The following is a 27,957-nucleotide window of genomic DNA, read 5'->3' as shown; positions in this document are numbered from 1 at the left end:
CCAACCTCTCAACAAAAAATGTTTTTATTTGATTTGCAAATATGGCACTTCTTTAATGTGCTATTGCTCATAACGTGCCACTAACTCAATTGCACAGATACTCTTCCAGTGAATTAGGGATTGACTTGAAGCAGTGTTTCTCAGGACACATTTGGTAGCAGATACCCACTGTAATACATATTATTTTGGTCAATGTGGAACTTTCTCACACATCTAGGAAAGTCTAACAACTGGGCAACAAGTCATATTTTAAAATACCCTTGTGCAAAAGTGCCCATGAGTTATTTGTATATTAGGCCCAACAGTGAGCAATAGAGCTCAGGGTATAGCAGTTCCTTCATAATAATAAAATCTGTAGTTTGCTAAACTCATCAGGTTAAAATCCTACCCTCGAGCTGAGAAGCAGTTGATACTTGAAAAGCATGGAATAAATGTATTTTTCTGAGGTCATTACTTGAGCGCAAATCTTGTTTTATAAGCAAGTGAATCACTGACAGAAGTTTCATCAGTCAGCACATGCAAATGTAAAAAGATCTAAAAGGAATAGCTAAGGAAAATCACTACTATAATCTGCTATATTTAACCACATCAACTAGTTTTTGCAAGCTTAAATGACAATAAGGAAGTTACTTAAGAGGGGCACTATTCATACACTAACCAAATTTGGCAATGACAACAAAATGGTCATGACTCATTAAAGTATTTTCACATATGTTCATTTTTTGTTAAAGAATAATAGAGGATGAATTCAGAAACTTATTATTAACGAGTCTAACCATCTGCTACTTGACATTCTTGCAATGACCTCAGATAGGTTATTCACAAATAAGATAAACCACAATTTATCTTAAAATTATCATGGTTGTGGAACATAGCACCAGTTATGAAGCAATCTTAAAGTCTACTTCTGTTTTAAAATTATAAGCAAAAATCGTGAGGTAAATGGTGTAGATTAATCATTAAGGAAATTTTCTTGATTTAATTTGCTATAAATAACTAATAACTTGGTTTATTTACTACATTGGATACTGTTTATTATTGCAATGCCTTAAAATTTTTGGAAGATAAACAATAAATAAACAATAAATATTGTGAGAAAATAAATCTTGTCACTTATCTCAATGACAAAAGGAAATACAAGAATTATTGGAAAATGACGAATATAAATGGAAGAATGAAAGAAGATGCAAGAAATGAGATTAGCCAGGAGCTGTGATAGAAGTCTGGCAAACATGGACGAATCAGACTTCTCCACTGTAATTACATCATTTGTGCTGCTTTTAGCCCAGGAATTTCCACAATATTTCTATTTTTAACTTTTGAAAATCATACTTTTAATTTGCAAAATGCTCCAGTTGTATTTAAATGAGAAACTTGAAATTATTCTTACATCTCATGATCTTGTTTCAGTTTGGTCATTCCAGTGTCACCAGCCACAAGTTCTTATAGTACTTTTTAGTTAATTCCTGAACAATCAAGCATGTATGTTAAAAAATGCACTTAGAAATTCAGATCTCATGAATAAATAATTTTCATGTGTACTTTCATGCTGCAGGCTGCCATGCATGGATGGGAATGTATATGAGAAAACTGGAAAGAAACAGTGATATATAAATATAGAGATAAACCTGGACTCCTTGGCTGAACGAATGCAGCGGTAGAGGAGGAAGCGAAGGCCTGTGAGTAGTGCACGTGTGACAGTAACAGCATCTGCTATTAAGTGGCTGCACCTGGTCCATTTAGTAAGAAACGACAGCAGTCATTAGTGAACTAGTTACAGCATACTATAATATCCAGCCAGGTCACTACCAAGTCATTAATAAATGAAATGAATCCATATCAATTACCGTCCACTTATACATTTGAACTGATACAGCACAATTTTAAACAAACATCAAGGTAAATACGATTTTAATCTCTTGATTATTTTCTTTTAAATACTTATAATGTTGAAGAGAGTTCATTAATTCTGTAAATATACATACAGTATTTATTAAAGGGAGGTGTGCTGGCATATATGAATGAGGTATTTTCTTGATAGAGTTACCTACTGCCAACATTCCCCAGAGCATATGCAAGTAACTCTCTCTTTACTCAATCCCTGTGATAGTTCTACATCTTTTCACAGAAGTAAAACTCAACTGAGGGCGAGCTGGCAGTTAATTAAACAGTGGGTTGAAGTTCTGAGCTCAAATCCATACTTTGATTGATATGGGGGCATTGGCCAACTACTGCCCGGGGTACCTTACACTGTATCATGTACTGGCACACTGTTCACCTTTAATCACACTACTACACATATTTCAATGACCTAAATTATTAATATTTGATTCCAATAGAAAGAGGCTGCTGAGGCGGTGGAAATTAGTCACACGTGCTTTCAGGCTTTTGTATCCCCTGGCCAATGGGAGGGGGCAGAAAAACATCCAGCTTGGGTGGGGCCTTTGATTATGTTGGCAGCATTTTTCTTGATTCAAACCAGAATTTTCTTAAGTTTATTAAGTCATTTTAGGAGTGTAACTTACAGCAGATTTTCTCATGCTGGACCGCGGTTTGGGGACTGGCTTGGATGTCCTCGCTTCTGTGGACTCTGCTTCAGCTGTGGCAAGAGATATCTGAGGTGGTTTCTGGGCCTGCAGTGCAAGTTGGTAGGCTACTTCAAATGCCTGTCCTAGTGTAAGGATTATTTCATAGGTTAAATTCTGAAAAAGAAAGCAATAAAAATGCTACTTCAATTTTTTTGCATCTTAGTATTTTCTCTTGAAATAAACCGTTTAGTTATTAGCCAATAAGCACTATTCTATTTTTATGCTAACTAATATGTAAATTCTTACGTTAAATCCATGCACTGACCTTCCCAGTGAGACTATAATGAAGATCATGCGGGACATGCATGATGTTTGCTACTACAAAAATACATATTAAAAATCACCATTATAAGATCAAAGAACTGGACATGGTCTCCAAGCAGCTGAATCCAGTTTGTAAGAATCATGATCATAATTTTTAAATATCTCTAATATTTCTCTAGGTCTCTGTCTCATCTCTGAAACAGAACATCTTAAGATCTGACTCTGCTTCTCTCAAACACAAGGTGTCCCCTAGTTTCAAGTCAAAATCTACCCTATTGCTCAGTGCTTTCTGAGAGTAGCAAGAGGATGCCTGAATCCTAGAATTGAAAACAATCATATCAATGGACCTAGCCTTGGATAGTTTCCCTGCAGTTGCATCTTATGATGTATTTTATGAAAAAAGTGACTCACGTTTCGCAGCCCTCAGTAGAGATTAAAACAAAAAAAACACTACCTGATTGAATTGCACAAATTCAAGAAAATTAAGCTATTGTCCCTTGTACTATCCTGTATTTTGGTATGTTCTTGTATATGCTGAGCCTGCCTTCAAAAGAGCTTCCTGAAGTACTGATTTGTTTTCAGACATTCATAGCTTAACAGCTGCTTTCATTTTACATACCATTTCTTTTTTAATGACTACTGGAAAGTCTCATCCTGCAAAATTCCTTCTTTCAGAACCAAACACTCCTGCACTCCACCTCCCAAATTCCTCACATTCAGGGTGATCATCTACTAAAATATTTCGCTGTGATCAAGCAACCTACGACATTTCAACCAATGACTTTGAATGAGAAGTGGTAAAATATTAAAGCTGTCCAAAACTATAAGCTTTAAAATATATGAAGGTTTATTAAATATACAGTTATTACCTCCCACCAAGCTGTCTTTTCTGAGTTGAATTTGGGAAGCATTTCCTGATATTACAAATGTTAATTACTATTAAAACACCAGTAGCATAAATCAAAGCTTATCAGTTATGTTTAAGAGGAGTGTTGGGAGTGGGAAAGGTGCCAGGTTTCACAATTGGTATCAATGACAGGTTATCACCCGAGAATTGAAAATTAATGGCTTGAATCTTAGAGAAAAACACAATACTTGTACTTCCTATTATACTAAAGGAGGATATGACATACTACATCAAGTGTGCTGAAAACGTGGCAATAATGATGATTTGTTTGTAGATCTTTTGTGATGTAGGCAAATGTACAAAGATCTTCAGGATCCTGGGCAGCACAGGAAATATTGCGAATTTCATGCTCAGCAATAATATTCTACAAATGAAAGAAACATTATTAAATACCTTAAAAACTTTATGATTCCAGGAAAAAACATCACAACAAACAAACTGTGGATGCAGAAGGTAAAAGTAGTGAAAATACCACAGTGAGCAGCACTTATTGGAACAAGTCATGTCAAAATTTGAAAAGCAAAAAACTGCAACTGCTAGAAATTCGGAATAAAAACAGAATAAGACTGGGATACTCAAGGGATTAGATAGCATCTATGAAAATGGCAAAAAAACGAGTTAATGATTCTGTTCAATGATCCTTCATCAAATGAAGACCTTAAATAGTAACTGTTTCTCTCTCCATAAATGCTATGGACTTGTTGAGCATCTCCAGTCTTTTCTGTATTTATTTCACTTCAAGCTTTTGCATCATGTCACATGTGCCTGTTGCAAGCCTTTTCCTGTTACCAAGTTTTATTATACTACAAAGCTTCTAGCTCTACATAAATAGCATTTTCACTCAAACTGACTTTACTCAAAATACATATTATAGTGCCATGGAATAAAGAAGTAATAATTGCTACAGTATGTCTTTTGGGGCTTGTATCACATTAATACTGCATGGCAAACATGAAAAGTCCTGCCAGCACAGAGCTGTCCGATGATGCAATAACATCACGTAGATCAATCTCATTATAATTTGAATAAGAACTCTTAAGGCAATGGCAGGCAACAGCATTGTAGTTGTTGGGGAAATGAAACTGGCAGAATTTACCACGTTACATGTTACGAGGTTTGGGATTCCATCACAAAACTTCATTATGAAGTCCCAAAATTTCCACTGCTGAACTCCACAAATTTCCTTCTAGGTTTCTACAATAGCCCACTGTAACAACGACAACTCCACAAGCTGAAACAGTACCATTTGCAGCAAATGCATTTAAATCATCGGTAAGTTGCCATATGTACCAAGCTCAGAGAAAAACTCTTTTGCAAGCTGTCCAAAAGATCATTTCATCACATCAGTGCATTGAGGCAGTAGAAGGGAAAAATCAGTGACTGAATGCAGAATAAACTGCTACAGAGAAAGTGCAATGCCGGCAGACAATATGGTGTAAGACCATAACGAGGTAGATTGTGAGGTCAAGAGTCTATCTTATCGTACCAGGGGATCGTTCAAAAGTCTTATAACAATGGATTAGAGACTGTCCTTGAGGGTGATGGTACTGTATCTGTATGCGCCGTGCAAGGTGGCAGCACGTTACAGTAGCTCTGTGTGTTTGTTTGGCTAATCGTTATGTAGCGCGTTTCTTTTGTTTTTTTTGTACTGGCTAGTAATACTGCAAAATACCAATGAACATTAATCTGTTTAAGAACATTTTCAACATCCTTCTAGCACTCAGAATACTTTATTCCATTGAGTGCTTTGACTACAGTAGTGGAGGCAAAATTGTGTATATGAGGGAGCAGCTACTAGCAGCTGGGAAGCAGCCTTTGTTTGCCCAGCAGAAGCTCAATATTTTGAACAAGCTGAGATGGAGATCCTGAGACTGCAGATTAGGTAAAAAGTGTTGCATCGAGATGGAGATATAAACTATATCTCCTGCTTATGGGGAACGTAAGAATGCTGGCAAATAGATGGTGGAACTAGTAGTACTCACGAGGAAACAGAATGAATATCGGGAATGCACTGTTATGTGTTTCACCAAGACACGGTTACATGAGTGAATCCCAGATTCCAGCACTACTGTGAATGGGCTTTCAATGATACTAGCAGACAGAGTTAATCTACAGTGCGGTAAGAGAAAGGGAGGTGGGCTTGCTGTGGTTGTGAACAACAGATGGTGTAATCCCGGTCACATTACTGTGAAAGAATGAATCTGCTATCAGGACTTTGATCCACTTGCCGTGAATTTGCATCCGTATTATCTCCTGCGCAAGTTCAGCCACACCATATTGTTCATTGTTTACATTCTGCCTTTCCGACGCAGTCCCGATGCTGTGTGTGACATCATTCACACTATCATCGTGAGACTTCAGACTCAACATCCCAATGCATTCACTGCAGTATAGGGAGACTTCAACCATGTTTCTCTCTCGGCACCCCTACCCACCTTTGATCAGTTTGTCAAGTGCCATACAAAAGAAAACACTGGATCTCTTGTATGCAAATATTAAAGATGCGTACAGCTCCACAGCTCTCCCCCCACTTGGAAGATCAGACCACAACCTAGTTCACTCATGCCCTTGTATAAGCCCAAAGTACAGCAACAGCTAGCTACCACCAAGATAGTAAAGAAATGGGCTCCAGAGGCCATCGAGAACTTGAAGGGCTGCTTTGAAGTTACTGACTGGAATGTGCTTTGTGAACCATATGGGGAGGACATTAGTGGTCTTACTTGAATCACTGGCTACATCAACTTCTGTGTGGACACTGCAATATCATCAAGGACTGTTCGCTGCTTTCCTAACAAACTATGGGTCACCTCTTCTCAACCACAAAAAGGGTGCCTTAGGATCAGGAGACAGGGAGGAATTGAAACATGCAGAGGGAGCTAAAGGAGAAGATCAAGGTGACTAAAGAGGAATACAGGAGTGAGCTGGAGAACAAGCTTGGGCAGAGCAGCACACAGGAAGTGTGGAGAGGCATGAGGAACATCACTGACCTCAAGGCCCTAGCTGTAGAGCCTCTGAATGCAGCCGTGAATGAGCTAATGAGTTTACCCAATTTTTCAGGAGGTTTGACAATTGCTCCACTGGAGACTGTGGTAGAACAAAGGACCCTATGGAAAATCCTGGCAGTTCGGGACAATGTTTCTCACCCTCTGCATGCCACCTTGGCTGAACGGAGGAGTACTTTTAGTAATAGACTAAGACAACCCCGCTGCTCCAAAGAGTGCTATATGAGGTCATTCTTACCCTCGGTGTCAACCTATAGCCATGGAAGTGATGACCCCTCCTGTTAGCCTGTTTGAGGTAACTTTTTTTTTAAATTCTTTCTTATTTCTCTTCTAACATTTATATATTTATATATCTCTGCACTTGTAATGCTATTGTGACACAGTAATTTCCTTCGGGATCAATAAACTATCCACCTATCTTGTAACACCCTGGTTAAGCTTTTACTGCTAATGTTGTACGGTATTTAATTTAATAGTTTTCTGTAGAAGCAGGGTGTTCTGCTGGTAGATTTTGGGCTACCATTAAAGATAAGAGGTTGCAACGTTCAGCTTACAAATACCGGGTCAGTCAATCAGGATGGTGGAATTGGGAGAAGGTTCTAGAGAAAGCTGGGTGGAGAGGTTTTGTGATGGACACTGAAGGGGTTGAGGTTCGTTTTTTGGTGGAAGATGAAGAGAGAAGAAGATTGAGAGCACCAGCGGTAGAATTCAATCCAACTGGAATGTGCGATTTGACGAAGTCCAAGATGGAAAGTTCTATTAGTGATCAGCAAGTAGGAGTTGGTGCTGTGTATACAAGGACATTCATCGTGCCAAATTTGGAAGATCTGAGCTCTAACTTTATTCAAATATGACTGTTTTAATTATAATGAGCCCTTTTCCTTTTTTCTTTCTTCTTTAACAACTGTTTGATTAAGTTGATATTTATAAATACATTTTCCTTATAATTGCATGCAGTGTACGATTGGTATTTCTTGCTGACAGGAATGCAAGTGGGCAGCATTTGCTCAGGTTGGGGTGTGGGTGGTCAAGACATCCCAGCTCTCCTGGTCTGATGGGACCCAAGTCATATAGACCCTAGACCTAAGGAGTTTGAGAAAGGTGGTCTCTCACTGCTGAGTACATGGGGTTGTTAGTGAGGGGCTAACCATCTGTGTTTCTAGAGACACCTGGTAAAAAGGGGTTTCAGTATGTTTTTCCAGGATTTTGTATCATCTGCCCAATGTTAGAAGGAGGAGAGAATGCCTGATTATTCTGGCTGCTTTACTGAGGCCGCAGAGGGGAGGCATGTTTCTATGCACTTCACTGCACCCACAATTCTCTGCAGTTTTTTACTGGATGTTTCTGAATGTCTAAAACATGCACAGCTTTTTGCAAGTCTTGGCAAGAGGTTACAATTGACATGGTAGAACAGCTTTTGAAGTCTTTTACGGCAGGTCTAATAGTTGCTTCTTTTGGCTGAATTGTAAGATGTTAATTATGTCCATAGGCCTGCATTTCAAGAAACCCTGCCAATGAAAAGCAGAATGGATCTTGCAGAACGCTTTCACCCTGGTCTCTGCATTGGAAGCACAGGCTTGTAGCTAAGTGAGCAGTAGGTGCAGTGGGTTACTGATGCCAGGAAATTCTAGTCTATTTTGAAATGACTATTCCTGCAGTAAAGTGCAGTCTGTGTCTTAGGCAAATCAGGATATTTCAGGAAAGCACTAAGAGGACTGTAAAGCTGTTTTGAAAGAATGTTTCTGATGGTGCAATGTGGAAATATTTGTAGGACCTCCATAAAGTCTTAGATTACTGGTTTACTGAGTGAGTGTTTTGATGTTAACATATAGAAAGATTAGCTCATGATTTTTAATGTAGTTTAACAGAAATTCCAGCATTTTGCAAGGCAAAGAATTCAAAATCCCACTATTGAAAGTGTGACATTGAAAATATTATATCAGACTTGCAGCCAACAGCAATAGCACAACTGAGCAACTGGTTAAAAATGCCAGTCACTTCCAGCTCCATTTGGGTAAACCTCTCCAGTAAGTAGGAACACAAAATAACTTAAAACATAGTTCAAATTATCCAAAAACAAAGTCCTGAGATGTCAGTTCCCCAAAGGAAAAGTGTAATTTACCTTGTTGAGAGGAAAGAGGCAGACACAAGTCAAGTTAACAGTTACTGTTCTGGTCACAGATCTGCTATTATATTTGCACTATTTTGTTATCAGGGTAACGTAAAAAATGTCTATCATAATGATGTTTTCCATTTCACACACATTATAAAACCAAATCACTATTTACAACATAAGGTTCAGTGCTGAAGGTTTTGTTCTGCAGTAAGACATTATTTCCGAAAAAAAAAGTTTACCAAATTTGTTTTGTAAACATCAGATTTCAGTGTATTATAATTCAGATAATCTCTCAGTATATATTGGGATATTCTAAACTTGCAGTGGTAAAATAAATGGATACAATACAAAAGCTAAGTCAACTTAATCTGCGCATGAATCTAAAATTCTTTAAAATTGACTGAAAAGTAGAATATATAAAGTAATGATGTTTAATAATTCCACAAATACCTTGTTAAATGCATCAATGAATTTTACGCCTTTGTAAGTGATGGACAGGAAAATAGTTGGTATCTTTTTCATTTGTTCAGTAGATTTCTAGACAAAAGCACAAGAGATGCATTAAAGACGTAAACATGGCGTAATTCTAAATACCGGATCAATTTGTGAACTATTTATACAAACCCTCATCTTTGCACAAGCATCCTGGGTTGATTCAGTCCCTTTTAGGTCTTTAATCAGCATGGAACCCAAATACTGCAACAAATAAAGATAGTTAATTGCAATAGTTTCAACAAGTTGTATTGAATTAACCTGCAAAATGTTAAAAAAGGATTTAGTGCTTTCCTGGCATATATGATAAATAAACTCTTCTCGGGCTTCTAGCTAGATATAGTTATGAATCATAACTGTCCCACCAGACATACCCAGGCATCACCCCTGAAGAAGATGGCAGAGTTTGCCATCGAAACGGTTATAATCGATACGTGCACCTGCCTAGAATTCCAAGTAGAGTGTATCTTGCAAAATGTTCTTTAAATTAAAGGTTTCTCAGTTTTTATGTTGTTTAAATAAGTGCTATGAATAGTTAGACACTTCTTTTAAAAAGTATAGATGTAAAAGGAAACCTCAGATAATTTCTGGAGAAGTAACTTCTTCCCCATTAAAAGAGTCAACAAAAGATCAAATAAACCACACATTTTCATGTATGACCATAAGACCACAAGATACAGAAGAATCAGGCCATTTGGCCCATCAAGTCTGCTCAGCCATTTCATCATGGCTGATCCATTTCCCTCAGCCCCAATCTACTGCCTTCTCCTCATATCCCTTCGTGCCCTGACTAATCAAGAATCTATTAACCTCTGCCTTAAATGTACCCAATGACTTGACCTCCACAGCCACCTGTGGCAACGAATTCCACAGATTCACCACTCTCTGGCTAAAGAAATTCCTCATCTCCATTCTAAATGGACGTCCCTCTATTCTGAGGTTGTCTCCTCTGGTCTTAGGCTCCCTCACTATAGGCAGCACCCGCTCCACATCTATTCTATTGAGGCCTTTCAACATTCGATAGGTTTCAATGAGATTCCCCCCTATTCTTCTGAATGTCAGTGAATGCAGAACAACAGCCATCAAACATTCATAATGATAAGCCTTTCAGTCCTGGAATCATTTTCATGAACCTCCTTAAAACCCTCTCCAATGTCAGTACATCCTTTCTTAGATAAGGGGCCCAAAACTGCTCACAGTACTCCAAGTAAGGCCTCACCAGTGTCTTATAAAGCCTTAACATTACATGAAAATGGAAGCAGAAATATTGCTTTACATTTCATAACACAAAACTGTATAATGTGACTGTTCACAAAGATAAATGTAACATAGGTTTAAAAGAATACCTTAGCATAAGCAATTACACTGGTAAAAGAGTAGCCTTCGATAAAGATGTGGTCAATGTGAACATTAAGAGTATTTAGTGGTGAATTGTCTCAAATGCGCTCCAACCATTACTCTCCATAATTTTTAACTCAAAGTTCAAGTAAATGGCAATGCTATCGCAAAAGTAAAAGACTAAATTAGGTATATCACCTATTGTGCAAAAATGATATGTTTTATTTCTTAATTAATGTCATGAATAAAAAAAAAATCCAGTTCTAAATACTCACATTAGCTTCATAGCCACAGGACTCAAAAATAAGCTTCTCTGGCTGGTGCTGCCAATTCTGAACAGGAGCGTATGGTGTGGCTAAACTAGGTGGGCGAAGTGTTATTCGAGACTCGCGTCGATCTTCCTGGAAGAATGACAAAACAAAGCTGGTTGCTGCCATGCTAATAAAAATGAAACTGTGCAATAGTCACATATTAGTAAATTGGTTTATTATTGTCACTTGCACTGAGATACAGTGAAAACTTGTCTTGCAATTCAGTGATGAATTGGCATACAAGAGGGAGATTAAAAACCTGGTTAAATGGTGCCACAACAACCTCCTCTCACTCAATGTTAGTAAAACCAAAGAGATGATTATTGACTGCAGGAGGAGGAAACCAAAGGTCCATAGGTCAGTCCTCATCAGAGGATCAGAAGTGGAGAGAGTCAGCAGCTTTAAATTCCTTGGTTTTAACATATCAGAGGATCTGTACCGGGACCAGCACGTGTCATCAAAAAAGATGCACAGCAGTTCTACTTTCTTAGAAGTTTGCCTAGATTTGGTATGTCACCAAAAACTTTGAAAAACTTCAGAGATGAACAGAGGAGTGTCACCTAACTGGTTGTATCACGGCCTGGTATGAAAGCACCTATGTCCAGAACTGTAAAGGCTACAGAAAGTGGTGGACACGGCCTAATCTATCAAAGGCAAAGCCCTCCCTACCACAGAGTATACTTACATAAAGTGTTGCCACAAGAAAGCAGCATCCATTAAAGATCCCTGCCATGCAGATCGTCACCTCTTCTCGCTTCTACCATCGGGCAGGCGGTACAGAAGTCTTAAGTCCCGCATCACCAGGTTAAGGAACAGTTACTACCCTACAATCAACAGGCCCCTGAACATACATAGATAACTTGAATCACCACTACTCCAAACTGATTCTATGACCTGCAGATTCACTTTCAAGGACTCTTGACAACGCGTTCTTGTTTTTCATTTGCAGTTCTGCACAATGGCTGTTTGTCAGCCTTTGTTGATGTATAGTTTTTTGCAAATTCTATTTTATTTTATTTCTTTCATTTCAAATTCTATTCTATTTTCTCCTGTAAATGCCTTCAAGAAAATGAACCTCAAAGTAGCATATGGTAACATACATGTTTTTTGATAATAAATTTATTTTGAACTTTGTTCATACAGACCAATTCATTATAACAGTGCATTGAGGGTCTTTAATTATGCTGGCTATAGTGCTATATCTCTCAGACAGAATAACAATTTTCCATGAATCCAATCTGTCACGTGTTTCAATTAAACCATCCTTCATTCCTATAAATTCTACTGAATACAGCCCTAGCCAAACAATTCCTTCTTCAACAGTCCTGCCATTCGGGTAATCAGTCTGGTGAATCATTATTGCCCTCCCAGTACTGTTGTATCCTTTTTGAATAAAGGCACTAGAACTGCCTACAATATTCTGGATGTGTTCTCATCAGGGCCATTCTAATCTTGTTTCTGTACTCCATAAGACATAGGAGCAGAATTAGGCTCTTCGGCCAATCAGGTCTGCTCTGCCTTTTCATCATGGCTGAGCTATTTCCCTCTCAACCTTATTCTCTTGTCTTCTCCCCAGAACCTTTCACACTCTGACAAATCAAGAACCTATTAACCTTAAACAGACCTGGCCTTCACAGCTAACTGGACACCATTCTATTCTGAGGCTGTGCCATCTGGTCCTAGGTTCCCCCACTATAGGAAACATCCGCTCCATATCCTAGATCGCTCTATCTAGGCCTTTCAACTTCCAAAAGGTTTCAATGAAATCCCTCTCCCCACCCCAATCCATTCTTCTAAATTCCAGCAAGTAAAGGCCCAGAGCCATCAATCATTCCTCAAATGACACGCCTTTTAATCCCGGAATCATTCTCGTTAACCCTCTTTGAACTCTTTCCAATGTCAGCACGTCCTTTCTTAAATAAGGGGGCCAAAACTGCTCACGATATTTCAATAAGTTCAACAGGTACTGTGTTGCCCTTAAGGCATTTATTTGACTTTGTTGGGTCTACGCTTTAAATGATTTGTTTGTAACTATTTTCTAGTTAAAGTTAAAGGTTGATAATTATGTTACAGTTTAACAAAGGTAAATTCATTGCGGACTGGCCGACCCGGGGGGGGGGGGGGTTGTGGGTAGGGTTGCCAACAGACAAGAGTAGCAGTCAAATACATTGTGTTTACCCAGAGAAAGACTACAATGACCATGAAGCCTTGCACGGGAACCAATGCGCTTGCGTGTACCTGCCGATTTTTTTCTGCAAATCGTTTTTGGCAATTCTGTTCGGGGAGGGGGTGGGGGGTGTTAATCACGACCAGAATATAGGCGATAATTGGCTAATACACTCAATTTCGTTTCTAAAAGGGCTTATCTAACGAATTTAATATTAAACACACAGCGCATATTTTCCTCGCATGAATATAGTGATGTCAATTATCAGGGGAGGACAGGGGAGCTTGAAGTAAGTGTTGAACGAACTTCCAGTAGAAGTGGTGGAGGCAGGTTTGATACTATCATTTAAAGAAAAATTGGATGGGTACATGGACAGGCAAGGAATGGGGGGTTATGGGCTAAGTGCAGGTCAGTGGGACTAGGTGATAGTAGCATTCGGCACGAACTAAAGGGGCCGAGATGGCTTGTTTCCGTGCTGTAATTGTTATATGATTATATAAGTCAATAGCATCATAACATTTTAAGTAACATTTGGATATTAAACACACAGCACATAATTTCCCCGTATGAACATATAAAATCATTGCAACACACCAATATCGCTGAATCAGTGGGAGCTCTGGGCTTGTTTCCCTGCAACAACACAGTCCTATTGAGGGTTGATGGGAGACAGCGATACTCGAACGGGGTTCCTTATGTTCAGTCTATTCCGCAATTTAGTTTTCGTTGCATTCATTGCAGAGATATGTTGGAAATGGAAGCAACGTTTTCAGTGCTTTCGTGGCTATCTCAGGATATTTAGCCTTGACTTTGATCCAGAATGCCGGCAGAGATGTTATGTCAAACATACTTTTCAGCCCGCTGTCATTTGCAAGCTCGAGGAGCTGAACTCCTTCCCGCGCTGACATGGATGACGCGCGGGTAATGACCTCGCATGCGTTCAAGCTCAACAGGGTGTGACAGGGAATGAGGAAAGGTGCAGCTGACTCATATTGCCAAATCATATTGTTTCCTTGCGGCCCAGCAGCACATGCTTAGCGGCCTGGTGGTTGGGGACCGCTGGTCTATGGTATATCACGGCATGTGATGACATCACCTCTGGTTTCGCCACGTCTTATGTGTAACCTCCAGTTCGGAGAGGGTGTGAAGGTGGGTGCCATGCATGCAGCATGATCGTGAAGAGCTCCGTTTCTACCCACAAAGAAACATTATAGAAGCAACGCCATAAGTTCATAAGAATGTATTTGAAGTAAAAATATTAACGCGGTTTCCATTAAGGAAGCGACGGTCGGGGCGGTGCGTGTGCCGGCTTTTCAATTTCAAACGCAGGGTCGGCTCGAGCCCAATGGCGGTTTGACGTGACCCCCTCGCCCGCTACTCAGGGCGGATGGAGACACTCACTAAAAGAAGAGAGCGCACATGGTCTCCAGAATGAAACAGACACTGTATAATGTTTGTATTTTTTTATCAACAGTTTTCACCATACGACGTTAATGTGGAAGAGTGAACAGTAAATGGTTAAACTTACTACGACTCTGTCTTCATTGGCTCCGGTTTAACTTGGTGTTTAGTCAGAGTTTCAACACACTGCACGAGAACACTACAAGTACATCTAATGTCAGAGAAATGTATACAATATATAGTCTGAAATTTCAAGTCAGGAAAGCATTACATCCTTGCTTTTATATCCTAGTCCTCTCGAAATGAATGCTAGCATTGCATTTGCCTTCCTCAACACCAACTCAACCTGCAAATTAACCTTCAGGGAATCCTGCACAAGGACTCCGCAAATCTCTCTGCACCTTGGATTTTTGAAGTTTCTCCCTGTTTAGTCTATGCTTTTATTCCTTCTACTAAAGTGCATGATCATACACTTTCTGGCACTGCATTCCATCTGCCACTTCTTTGCCCGTTCTCCAAAATCCTTCCAAGTCTTTCTGCAGCCTCCGTTTCCTCAACACTACCTGCCCCTTCACCTATCTTCGTATCATCTGAAAATTTGGCCACAAAGCTATCAATTCAATCATTCAAATCATTAACGTACAACATAAAAAGAATCAGACTCAACAATGACCCCTGTGGAATAATACCACTAGTTACCAGCAGCCAATCACAAAAGGCTCCCTTTATTCCCACCCTTTGCCTCTTGCCATTCAGCCACTGCTCTATCCATGCTGGTATCTTTGCTGTAATATCATGGGTTCTTATCTTGTTAAGCAGCCTTATGTGTGGCATCTTGTCAAAGATCTTGCCCAAGTACAGGTGTCTCCCGCTTTGCGAACACTCGCTTTACGAAACCTCACTGTTACGAAAGAACTACATTAGTACCCTGTTTTCGCTTTCAGAAAGTGTTTTCACTGTTACGAAAAAAAATCAGTGCGCGAAAAAATCAGCGCACGCCCCGAGCAGCCGCTCTCCCCTGGATTTGGAACCGCATTCTCCCCGGCATTGCTTAAACACGTGCCTGTGAGCATCCGTTTGCAAGATGAGATCTATGGTATCCGGAAAGCCTAAAAGAGCTCGTAAGGGTGTTACACTTAGTGTAAAACTAGACATAATTAAGCGTTTCGATCGTGGTGAACGAAGCAAGGACAAGGTGAGTTTGGCCTGTGGAAGTTGATGAAGATGTTGTTGAAGAGGTTTTGGCACCCCATGACCAAGAACTGATAGATGAAGAGCTGATGCAATTGGAAGAGGAAAGGATAATAATCGAAACCGAATGCAATAGCCAATGGACAGAAAGTGAAGTCATCCAGGAACTGAACATGAAGCAACTGCGTGAGATTTTCGCTGCAATAATAAAGTATGACTTTAATTTTGAAAGGGTACGTAAGTTTAGGGGATATTTGCAGGATGGTTTGAGTGCTTACAAAGAACTGTGTGATAGAAAAATGCGCGAGGCTCAGCAGTCAAGCAAACCTTCCACTTCAGCCACAGCAGATGACCAACCTCGACCTTCGACATTGAGGCGGGCAGAGATAGAAGATGACCTGCCTGCCCTAATGGAAACAGACGATGACGAGATGACACCCCAGTGTCCCACCACCCCAACCCCCAGGCCACGGACAGATACCGATTCACGGAGAATGCAGCGGTAGCCAGAAAGCACACAGCGCATCTTTAAGAAAAAAGCCCAAATAAACATGCTAATTAATTAGGTGCCGCCCAACACGTAATTGTCGGCCCAGATCAGAGATGATGCAATCAGAAATCGGCACTGATCTGGGCTGACAATTACGTGCCGGGCAGCACCTAATTAATTAGCATGTTTGTTTTGATTTTTTTCTTAAAGATGTGCTGTGTGCCTCCCAGCTACCGCTGCACCCCTGCATGCTTCATGGATCGGTACCAGTTGGTGGCCCGGAGGGTGGGAGCCACTGCACCACCCCAACCTGTGACAACTCAGTCTAACACCATCATCAGTGTGCTCGGCGCTGTCCCGATTCCCGTAAGTGATACTACACTGTACATACATTATTTCTACTTCATATAGACTGTGCATTTTTATGTGTTATTTGGTATGATTTGGCAGCTTCATCGCTTAAAGGTTACTTGAGAGCGCTTGCACCATTTTTGCCAACAGCGTTTGTGTGAGACTTTCTGCCGACGGCACTTGCGTGAGATTTTCCCTACGGAGAATGATTGTGGAAAAGTATTTCTACTTTATATAGGCTGTGTATTTATCATATCATTCCTGCTTTTACTACATGTTACTGTTGTTTTAGGTTTTATGTGTTATTTGGCATGATTTGGTAGGTTATTTTGGGGTCTGCGAACGCTCACAAAATTTCCCCATATAAATAAATGGTAATTGCTTCTTCGCTTTACGACATTTCGGCTTACAAACCATATCACAGGAACGCTCTACCTTCGGATGGCAGGAGAAACCTGTACACAACATCCACTGATTCTCCTCTGCCCATGCTGCTTGCTATTTCAAAGAATTCCAACAGATTTGTCGGGCAAGACTTTTACTCAAGGAAACAATGGTGACTTTGGTCTATTTTACATTGTGCCTCCAAGCACCCGAGATCTCAACCTGAACAACCGACTCCAAAGTCTTCCCAACCACTGAGATCAGGCTAACTAGCTTATAATTTCTTTTCTTTTGCGTTCCTCCCTTCTCGAAGAGTACAGTGATATTTGCAATTCTCCAGCCCCCCCGGAACAATATCAGAATTGACTAGTTCTTCAAAGATCATTATTAATACTTCCACAATCTCTTCAGCTACCTCTTTCAGAACTCTGGGATGTAGTCCATCTGGTCCAGGTGACTTATCTACCTTCAGACCTTTCAGTTTCCCAATCTATCTGCATATTGAAATCATGGTTATCGTAACACTGCCCTTTTGACATGCCTTTTCTATCTCCCGTTGTAATTTGCAGCCTGTGAGATGTAATTTACACAGAGGCCTGTATACAGCTCTCATCAGGGTCCTTTTACCCTTCCAGTTTCTTAACTCTACCCACAAGGATTCTACATCTTCCGATTGCATGTCACCTCTTTCTAAGGATTTGATTTCATTTTTTTTTACCAACACAGCCAATGTGTATCCTTGGATGTTGAGCTCCCGACTATAATCTTTCAGCCACAACTCAGTGATGTCCATAACGTCATACCTCCCAATCTCTAACTGCGATGCAAGATCATCTACCTTATTCTGTATAATGCATGCATTCAAATCTAACACCTTCAGTTCTGCATCCATCATCCTTTTTAATTTTGACCCCCTTTTACACTACAACTCATCCCACTGACTGCAATTTTGCCCTATCATCATCATCTGCCTATCCTTCCTGACAGTCTCACTACTTCTCCTTGTAAAACAACAGTTCTATCACTTCAATTCCCATCCCCCTTGTACAATCAAAGCAAACATACTGCTTGCTTCTTAAACAGCTTGCTGTACCATGCTTTCTTGCAGTGACAAGGGCACAAGGACACTCAGATTCCTTTGCACATCCACACGGGCAACCTATCATTTAAATAATAAAAGGATAAGAGACTGCAAATGCAGGAAATCTGAAGCAATGCACAAAGATATTGGAAGAATTCAGCAGCAGAAGCAGCATCTACGGAGGGAAATAAAATGGACAGTCGAGGATTTGGGTTGAGAGTGTATTCTTCTATCAGATTTCATCTTGTTCAGCCCTTTGTCCCTTCAATCTATCAGCTTCCAGCTTCTTAAATCATTTCCACTCTCAGCTGCCTGTCACCCCCTCACCTGTATCCACCCGTTGCTTTACTATTTATTCTATGTAGATATACAGCCCTTCGAGCTGCACTGCACAGCAGCCCCTCCAATTCAACCCCAGCCTCATCACAATGAGAAATTAATCCACCAACCGGCACACCTTTGAACTATGGGAGGAAACCGGAAGACCTGGAGAAAACCCATGCATTCCACAGGGAGGATGTACAGACTCCTTACAGGTGACAACAAAATTGAACTCTGAACTCTGACACCCCGAACCGTTAGAGTTGTGCTAACTCTTAGGCTACTGTGTTGCTCATCCACCGTCTATCATCCACCCCCCACCTGATCCTGACGGAAGGATCTTGACACAAAATGACCACAGTCCATTTCCCTCCGTAGATCTGCTGAGTTCCTCCAGTACTTTTATGTATCATATTTAAATACAACTTTTTTGTTTCTTCTAACTATCCATGTTATAACTCATGTACTGTATGAGTTATACTTATTTGTCAAAGTTATAACTGCCATGTATCTGTCTACTTAGTCAACTTGCCTAAATTACCCCAAAGCCTCTGCATCCTCCTCACTACCTTTCCTGGTTTTGAGTTCATGTCTTGCAAGTATCAAGCAGATTAAGTTTAAACTAGTTGATTCTAAGTTCAGGATTATGTATCTGAAAATTCTGAAGTTTCTCAAATAGGAATTCAAAATTAATTGTGAACTGACTTTATATACTCTACAAGCACTACACGTGGAACACATGGAATGATTTGAAAAATGCACTGACATTATCTGTGTTCTTGAATGGAAAAGGGATCAATCTAAATTCACCAATAATATGAAGAAATGTCAGAGCAGCTTGCAACATTGTAATCTGCTTTGAACAATTTGTATGAATAGAGTGAGCAGAGTTAAAAAAAACAAAAACAACAGGAATTCTGCAGATGCTGGAAATACAAGCAACACACATCAAAGTTGCTGGTGAACGCAGCAGGCCAGGCAGCATCTAGGAAGAGGTACAGTCGACGTTTCAGGCTGAGGGTTTCGGCCTGAAACGTCGACTGTACATCTTCCTAGAGATGCTGCCTGGCCTGCTGCGTTCACCAGCAACTTTGATGTGTGTTGAAAAAAAACAATACCACTGTGATTCAATTTGCACTTTGCTAAACTGTTTCATTACAAAAATACATCAATACGTTTGTAGTGCAGGGGGACTGCAAATCCAGTTTTACCCTTAGTCTCCCTTGTATGATTTTTGGTAGGAAAAGAATTAAGTGAATGGCAGCCCAGATTTCATGGCAGTGATCATAGCAAAACTAGTAAGATTTGCCATCTTTTCTCCTTCAGGCTGACATCAGCTTCGGCATTTTAACACATGATTTGATGCAGAAATCCCAAAGCTGTCAAGAAATACTGAAGGTGTCTCTAACAGGTACACATATGGTTCTGAGATTACATTTATCCTGAAGATTAAGACACAGTGCAAACTTGTCCTCACTGCAAATTACTTATAAAGATTATTGTGTTCAAAGATTTTACAGGAGGTACAGTGGAGAGGCGGGAGGAGTGTTTACACATAGAAGATGATCATAATGAAAGAAAATCACCAAGAACATATACGTATATATGGCTTAATTTATTGTTAAAAGACATTAAAGCTTTCCATTATAGTTGTTGAAGAAAGTGCAAAAATGGGTCTATCAATTGCAAAAAGACAGAATTTATGGTGATATCCAAGAAGGAGGAGAATCCTATCTGCAAGCTGAGAATAAACGGGGAAGACATAAAACAAGTACAGAACTTTTGCTACTTAGGAAGCTGGGTGACATCAGATGGCAGGTGCGACATGGGCATCAAAAGAATAGGGATGGCAAAAGACATCTTTACGAGAATGAAGAGTATACTGATCAATACTAAACTAGGCATGACAACCCGTCTCAGAGTACTGAAATGTTATGCTTATCCAGTTACGTTATATGGATCAGAATGTTGGACAATATCTAGTAACATGAGGAATCGAATTGAAGCAGCAGAAATATGGTTTTTGAGGAGGATGCAAAGAATATCATGGACGAAACGAATATCTAACAAGGATGTCATGAACAGAGCAAACACAAAAAGAGAAATAATGTATGAGATCATGAAAAGGCAACGTAACTTCACTGGACATGTGAATTAGGAAAGAGGAGTTAGAATGCATGGTAATTATGGGAAAGATTGAAGGGAAGAAAGCAAGAGGAAGACAAAGACAAATGATGATGGAGGCAGCAGCTAGAGAACTGAAAATGAATACCAATGAATTGATCCACTTGACCTGAAACAGGAGTGTGTGGGCCATGGCAGTCAAAACTCAAACTGGGTACGGCTCCTGATGATGATGATGATGATGATAGCTTTCCAATAATTATTTGAATTCATCTTTACCAGTGTTTATTTTAAAACATTTTAAAAGCTCCCTAGTTGTTTTTTGCCTTAAAAATTTTAATTTCCTAAAATGAACTAAAAGTTTGCCTTTGTTTTTGAACTCAGCAAAATCAAATATTCTGGCCAGCTCAAACCAAATCTGAAGCCACTTCCTAATTTGTTGCGTGTGATGTCCAAGCGCACACAACTGTAACTCTCCATGGATCCTACGTGATTGAAATCTGAATAGCTGCTTGATAGAAGGGGCTTCTTGCCAAGAACGGCACTGGAATGAAACTAAAAACAGCTGTTAAGCACAGGCCAATATTAATGTAGCCTGTCATTTTAAGCAGCTATCAACGTATATCTGACACGATGATGTTAAGTCTACAATGGGAAAGATAAACTTTATCATCAGGCACAGAACTCTTAGTAAAAGTTTCAAAGGTTGTGACTGTTCAGCTCATCAAGTCCAGGTAGCAAAAGTAGACCTTAGGAGTTCAAACATACGCTTCACATAAAACTAAGCAGATTACTTAGAGAACAGTAAGACATCACCAGTGAATCTATAAAAAAAAATCCAATGACAACTCATTTTCCACCAAAAGCCCTTAGGTTTATAAAATACACAATGGAGTACATGGCAGCTGCAAATTATGATGAGATGAACAACTGAAATGAAAATACCAATTGTTTTAAAATAATAATCAAAGCTATATTTTTGTGCAAATTGCAGTTTGACAACTGTGCTGAGCACAAAGATGAGAAACCCCATTATAATTAAAACTATTCAGCTGAGAATAATCAATGGTAATTATACTAAGGACTTAAATAACAATTTTCATTCCTTTTAGGCAGCAGAGACTGCATTAATAAATTCACACACATTGCATTCAGTTACTCCATAATCAACAGGTAAAAATGTTAGTAAACATTTGTATTCCTATTTATCTATAGTCATGACAAATGGCTTTATTCCATGCTATTCACAAATAATTCTACTATTGACTTGATTTTTAAAGTGTGCAGAAACAATGGATATTAATATATTTATTCACCACTGCTCAGAAGGTAAAATGGTCCAACTTTTAGTCCCAATTTCAGTTCTCTGATACACAGCAAATGAGTATTTGAATTGCAACTTCTCTGAAAACTTACGATTTTAAGAATTGAGTAACTATTTTTAAAGAAACCTAAATAATACTAAACGTAAATTCAGAAAATTCCTAGAGGTGTCCTCATTATTACAACATAATGAATGAAATGACTGGCAAAGAACCTCCACACCACCACCCCTAAAGACATTACAACACGCTGTTGAATGTCATGAAACTGTGAACTAAAAACAGAGCTATGCAAATGTAAGATTATGATGGTGAGCCTTGAAAGTACCATCAGATCATACAAAGATCAGGGGAGCATGGATTGTGTGTGTCATGGGTAAAGCTTTGACATACTAGTCACTTACAAACATGGAAAATGTAGTGAAATGCTTGCAGTGGATATTCTGAGGTTCAACTTTTACCAAGAAAATTCTTTGTCATAAAATTATAGCAAAGAACACCATGGTTCAAGTTGCACCTTGGAATAATGAAGCAAATTAGTTGGAAAGACCTTATCACAAAGGCCAAAGCCTTATCAAATTTACTTTCAAATCAGTGGTGACTCTTTTTCCAGAATTACACAATAAAATTATTATTAAATGTCTTGCCCAAATTGCCCCTGTAAAGATAGTAATGAGGTGCCTTCTTTAAGTACTCGTCTATCTGGGGAAGGCACTCGCACAGTGTTGCTGGGCAGGAAGCTGCAGGGTTTTGACAATACAGTACCACTAATCACACCAAAAAGCATCCAAACCAGAATGGTGGGTAATGTGCAAGTTGAAGTGGAATTTGCAAGTGATGGCATTACGATATGCTATTGTCTGTCTTTTTCCTGGCTGCAAAGGTTGTGGATTTGGAAGATGCTATTATGGGCTTTGCCATCTTGCTGTTAGGCATTTGTGAATATGGTACAGATTCAGGTTGCAATGTAATTTTCTATCACTGCACATGATGCAGCTCCACACATGCTCTTCCACAGTCACTCATCTAGGATCCCCTGGCTTAATGGTAATGGTATAGAAGGGAAATACAATTCTGATACTGATAGCCCAAAGTGACTCAGAGATGCTCAGTTTTGAGCTGGTTTGGTTGTCCAATCATTCAATATCATTTAACAGTGGCAGCACTATAAAATACTTCGTCATTCTTTGAATTAGCAAGTGAGACAGCAGCATCGTTGCAGGGCTGGAGGTATTTGAAAATAACAAATCGCATCGGGAGCGAGTCATTCTTTGAATTAGGGAGTGAGGGAACAGTGTCATTGCACAGTGGGAGCCACTTATTTGATAAGAAAGAGTCTCTCGTGAGGGACTCATTTGAATGAGTTTTATTTGAGCCAATAAAAAGAAGTAAGGCCTATTCTGGGAATGGGCCAGTGTCAGAGTTGTCAGGCTTTGGTGAGAACAGCTGGAGGTGAAGGGTGCTGGGTCATTTGTTATCATTTGCTTTGATTATAGAACCTGGGGCCAAAGGTTTCAGAAAGAAAATACAGACAATAACATTTAAGATTTTTTATTGTCTATAAACCCTTAGTCCTTAGCTCAGTGCTGGAGGATGGGTAAGGCAGTGGAATGCTCCTACTGTGAGATGTGAGATTACAGGATACCTAACAGTCTCCCTGATGACTACATTTGCAGGAAGTGCACCCAACTTCAGCTGACTGACAACATCAAGTAGATGGAGCTGGATGTACTCAGGACCATCTGGGAGGCTGAAAACCTCATAGTTGAAACTTTTACTGAGATGGTCACACCCAGAGTGCAGGCTTCAGATAGTCGATGGGTGCACCAGAAGTAAGCAGTTTGTGCAGGGTTCTCTATGGCCATTCCCCTCAGCAATAACTCTCTTTGGATACTGTTGGGGGAGACGACATGTCAGGGCACAGCAAAAGCAGCTAGTTCCAGTGGCACTGAGGCAATCTCTAAGGCTCAGCAGGGAAATATAAACTTAAGGCTGATTTATATTTCTGCGTCAAATCGACGCCGTAAGTACGGCGTCGCCGCGAACCCTACGCAGAGCCTACGCGGATCCCTACGCCGTAGTCTGACGCGCACCTCTCCCAAAATGTAACTACGCGTCGTGGCAACGCACACCGCAACAACTGTGATTGGTCCACTTGGTAGCATCGCATTTCTTCCTACGCTGCAATAGCTTCCCACTGACGACTGAAGGGCAGGGAAGGAACTCTGGCTGCAATGTTTTCCATAAAGCTTTACAGACCTCTGAAATTATTTCGCTTTTGCGAAAAAAGACGCTCGCTTTAAACTTGTTTACACTGAGAAAGACTACCATGACCAGGAAGCCTTGCACAGGCAGGTGTGTGCGCATACTTGACATGCCCGAATTGCAGAGCGACACAGACACACCAACTCACAACACACGTAGGCCACTTGCGTAGGTTATGGCGTCCATTTGACACAGAAGTATAAATCAGCCTTTAGGCAGGTGACAGGAGATGCTCTGGCCAAGAAAAAGGTGCCAGAATGGTGAGTTGCCTCCCAGGTGCTAGAGTCCAGGATGTCTCAGAGCAGCTGCAAGATGTTCTCAAGGGGGAAGGTGAGCAGTCATAGTGCACATTGCTACTAATGACATCAGTAGAAAGGGAGAAGAGGACCTGCGCATTGAGTGTAGGAATTTAGGAAAAAGACTGAAGAGCAGGATCTCCAAGGTAATCTCTGGATTACTCTCGGTGCTACATGCTGGTCAGGGCAGCAACAAGATGATAGCACAGATGAACAACTGGCTGAGAACCTGGTGCAGGAACAAGATTTCAGGTTCTCAGATCATTGGATCTTCTTCTGGCGCAGGGGCGACCAGGACGAGGAGGACAGGAATGTGTGCTTAATTTCTCAGGGTATCTCTGTTTTAGGCAAGATACAGAGGGAGGTAATGGGGCGGGAGGCGGGGGAAGTGTTAGGCAGGAACTAAAGAGAGTTCATTGGGAAGAGCTGTTTTTGGGCAAGTCCACATCTGACATGTGGGAGGTGTTTAAAGACCAACTGGACCAGGTACAATCCAGTCAGATGGAAGGAAAATGATGGGAAGGTAAAAGAGGATGTCAAAGGAGGTGGTGAATTTCGTCAAGAAGGAAAAGGAAATGTAAAGTGAGGAAGCTACAAACAAACAGAGCCCTGGAGAATTATAAAGAAGCCAGAAAAGAGCTCGAGGAGGAAAATAGGAAAGCCAGGAGGGACCAGGAAGAACCTTTGGCAGGTTGGATTAAAGAGAATCCCAAGGCATTCTATCCATACACTGGGGCAGGAGGAATACCTAGGAAGGAGGTGGGACTACTTTTGAATAAAGGGGTGAATATTTTCTTGGATACAAGGGATGTGGGCGAGCTCCTTATTGAGTACTTTACATCAGTATATACCAAGGAGGAGGGCGTGAAGATCAGTGTCAAGAGTATTGATATACTTGGGCATTTTGAAGTAAAGGCAGAGGCAGCGTAGGGTCTCCTAAAGAGCATTGAGGTAGATAAGTCCCCAGGTCCTGTTGGAATATACCCAGGTTATACCCAGACAGAGGCTAATGAAGAGATTGCTGGGGCCTTGACCAATACCACAGGTGAGGTCCCGGAGGGCTGCTGAGTAACTCATGTTATTTATTGCTATTTATATCTGTATTTGCACAGTTTGTTGTCCATTGATCCTGTTTACAGTTTCTGTTCTATATTATTTGCTAAGTACGCCCTCAGAAAAAGAATCTCTGGGTTGTATGTGGTGACATGTATGTACTCTGATATCCTGGAAACTATAGACCAGCAAGCCTCCTGTCAGTGGTAGGGAAGTTACTGAAGAGAATTCTTAGAGATAGGATTTATGAGCATTTGGAAAACAATGGCCTAATTAGGGAAAGCCAACTTGGCTTTGTGCAAGGCAAGTCACGTCTCACTAACTTGATTAAATTTTTTGACGAGGTGACAAGTGTGATGATGAAAGTAGAGCTGTGAATATTGTCTACATGGACTTTAGTAAGGCATTTGATAAGGTTCTTCACAGGGAGACTCATCCAGAAGATTAAGATGCATGGGGTCAATGGTGAATTGGTCATTTGGATTCAGAACTGGTTTGCCCATAGAAGACAAAGGGTAGTGGTTGAAGGGTCTTATTTGAGCTGGAGGTCTGTGATTAGTAGTGTTCGGCAAGGATCTGCACTAGGACCCTGATGCTTGTGATGACATGGATGAAAAAGTTGATGTGTGGGTTAAGCAAGTTTGCAGATGATACTAAGATTGGTGGTGCTGTAGATAGCAAAGAAGACTGGGAAAGATTACAGCAGATCAAAGTACACAAATCTGAAATTCTTCTTTTCCAGATAGCCAAAAAACCAAGAAAAAAAGGACGGGAATACGATCATCAACCCCTAAACCGCCCTCCCCCACATGAAATGCAACAAGAATAGTATTCCTCACTCCCTCCCCTGCACAAAGAAACCAACAAAAAAACCCATTAACCCTCAGAACCCCTTCCCTACACAAAATACCACAAGAACATTGACCCCCCCAAATCCACAAGACCGGCGAAAACATAAAATATAAAAAACTATAAGACTGAAAAAGCAGTCCATTGATATCCATATCAATACTCCAAATCCATATCCATATCATTTGCAGATATGGGTGGAGAAATGGCAGGTGGAATTCAACCTGACCAAATGTGAAGTGTTGCACCTTGGTAGGTCAACAGTAAAGAGAAAGTACACTATTAAGGGCAAGACCATTAACAGTGTCGATGAGGAGAAGGATCCTGGGGTTCAGGTTTATAGCTCCCTTAAAGTAGCTAGAGGTTGATAGGGTGGTTAAGAAGGTATATGGCATACTTGCCTTTATTAGTTGAGGCATTAAGTTTGAATATCAGGAAGTTATGTTGCTGCTTTCCAAAACTCCATTTAGTCTGCATCTGGAGTACTGCATAGTTCTGGTCACCCCATTATAATATAATCATAAACAGAATTAGGCCAGTTGGCCCAGTGAGTCTGCTCCACCATTCCATCATGGCTGATTTATTGTTCCTCTCAACCCCATTCTAGCACTTTATCCGAGTAACCTTTGACAAACTGACTAATCTATCTATCAATCTCTGCTTTAAATATACCCAATGACTCGGCCTCCACAGCCATCAGTGGCAATGAATTCCACAAATTCATTGCCCTCCGGCTAAAGAACTTTCTTCCTTATAAGAAGGAAGTTTTAGTTTTGAAAAGAGTGCAGAAGAGGTTTACCAGGATGTCGCCTGGATAAGAAGGCATGTGCTATCATGGGAGGGTGAACAAACTTGGGTTGTTATCTGGAGTGGCGGATGTTGTGAAGATCTGATAGAGGTTAATAAGATTATGAGAGGCATAGATAGAGTAGACAGACAACATCTTTTTCCTAGGTTTGAAATGTTTAATATCAGGTGAGAGGTGCTAATTTTAAAGGAGATGTGAGAGTCACATTGTTTTTTTTCTAAACGTGGAGAATGGTAGGTGCCTGGAATGCACTGTCAGGGATGGTGCTAGAGGCAGATACATTCGGGACTTTTAACAGTTATTTAGATAGGCACATGGATATGAGGGAAATGGAAGGATATGGACATTGTGTAGTCAAAAGGGATTAGCTTAGTTGGCATTTGATTATCTCCCATCTCCTACAAACCTACGGATTCCCATGGTTATCTCAATCATACCTTTTCCCACCTTATATCCTGTAAAAATACTATTCCCTTTTTTCCCTTGATTCTTTGCTTCCACCGCATCTGTTCCCAGGACGCCGTTTTCCATACCAGAATATTGGAGATGTCCTCCTTTTTTTCAGCAATGGGGTTTCCCTCCCTCCACTATTGATGTTGCCTCCACCTGCATCTCCTCCTTTTCCCAAACATCCGTGCTCACTCTAACTTCCTGCTGCCTTAACAGTGATAGAGTTCCTATTGTCGTTACCACCCCATCAACCTCCACATCCAACATATTATCCTCCGCAACTTCCGCTATCTCCAAAGGATACCTAGCATTAAACATATTTTTATCCCCTCTCACACTCCAAACCGCTTTCTGCAGGGACTGCTCCCTCTGCAATGCTGGCAATT

The 27,957-nt window shown here is 40.3% G+C and overlaps 1 protein-coding gene across 14 annotated transcripts in view; it reads right to left on the bottom strand.

Annotated features, from left to right (window-relative positions):
* Nucleotides 1-27,957, bottom strand: part of LOC140209900 (ankyrin repeat and SAM domain-containing protein 1A-like) — a 409,914-nt gene that overhangs the window by 16,752 nt on the left and 365,205 nt on the right. For 10 of the 14 annotated variants that reach the window (XM_072278542.1, XM_072278543.1, XM_072278544.1 and 7 more), the window contains 6 exons: nt 10,983-11,108; nt 9,502-9,573; nt 9,328-9,414; nt 3,986-4,123; nt 2,526-2,702; nt 1,629-1,730 (listed from right to left, as the gene is read on the bottom strand). In XM_072278542.1, coding sequence (XP_072134643.1) covers nt 1,629-1,730; nt 2,526-2,702; nt 3,986-4,123; nt 9,328-9,414; nt 9,502-9,573; nt 10,983-11,108 — 702 coding nt within the window. The remainder of the gene's footprint in view (nt 1-1,628; nt 1,731-2,525; nt 2,703-3,985; nt 4,124-9,327; nt 9,415-9,501; nt 9,574-10,982; nt 11,109-27,957) is intronic. The other 4 variants (XM_072278549.1, XM_072278553.1, XM_072278556.1 and 1 more) reach the window with 1 other exon arrangement.

The sequence above is a fragment of the Mobula birostris genome, chromosome 14, assembly GCF_030028105.1.
Source record: "Mobula birostris isolate sMobBir1 chromosome 14, sMobBir1.hap1, whole genome shotgun sequence".
NCBI lineage: Eukaryota > Metazoa > Chordata > Chondrichthyes > Myliobatiformes > Myliobatidae > Mobula > Mobula birostris.
Note: the sequence above shows the minus strand (reverse complement) of the source record. Positions and strands in the feature narration are given on the sequence as shown.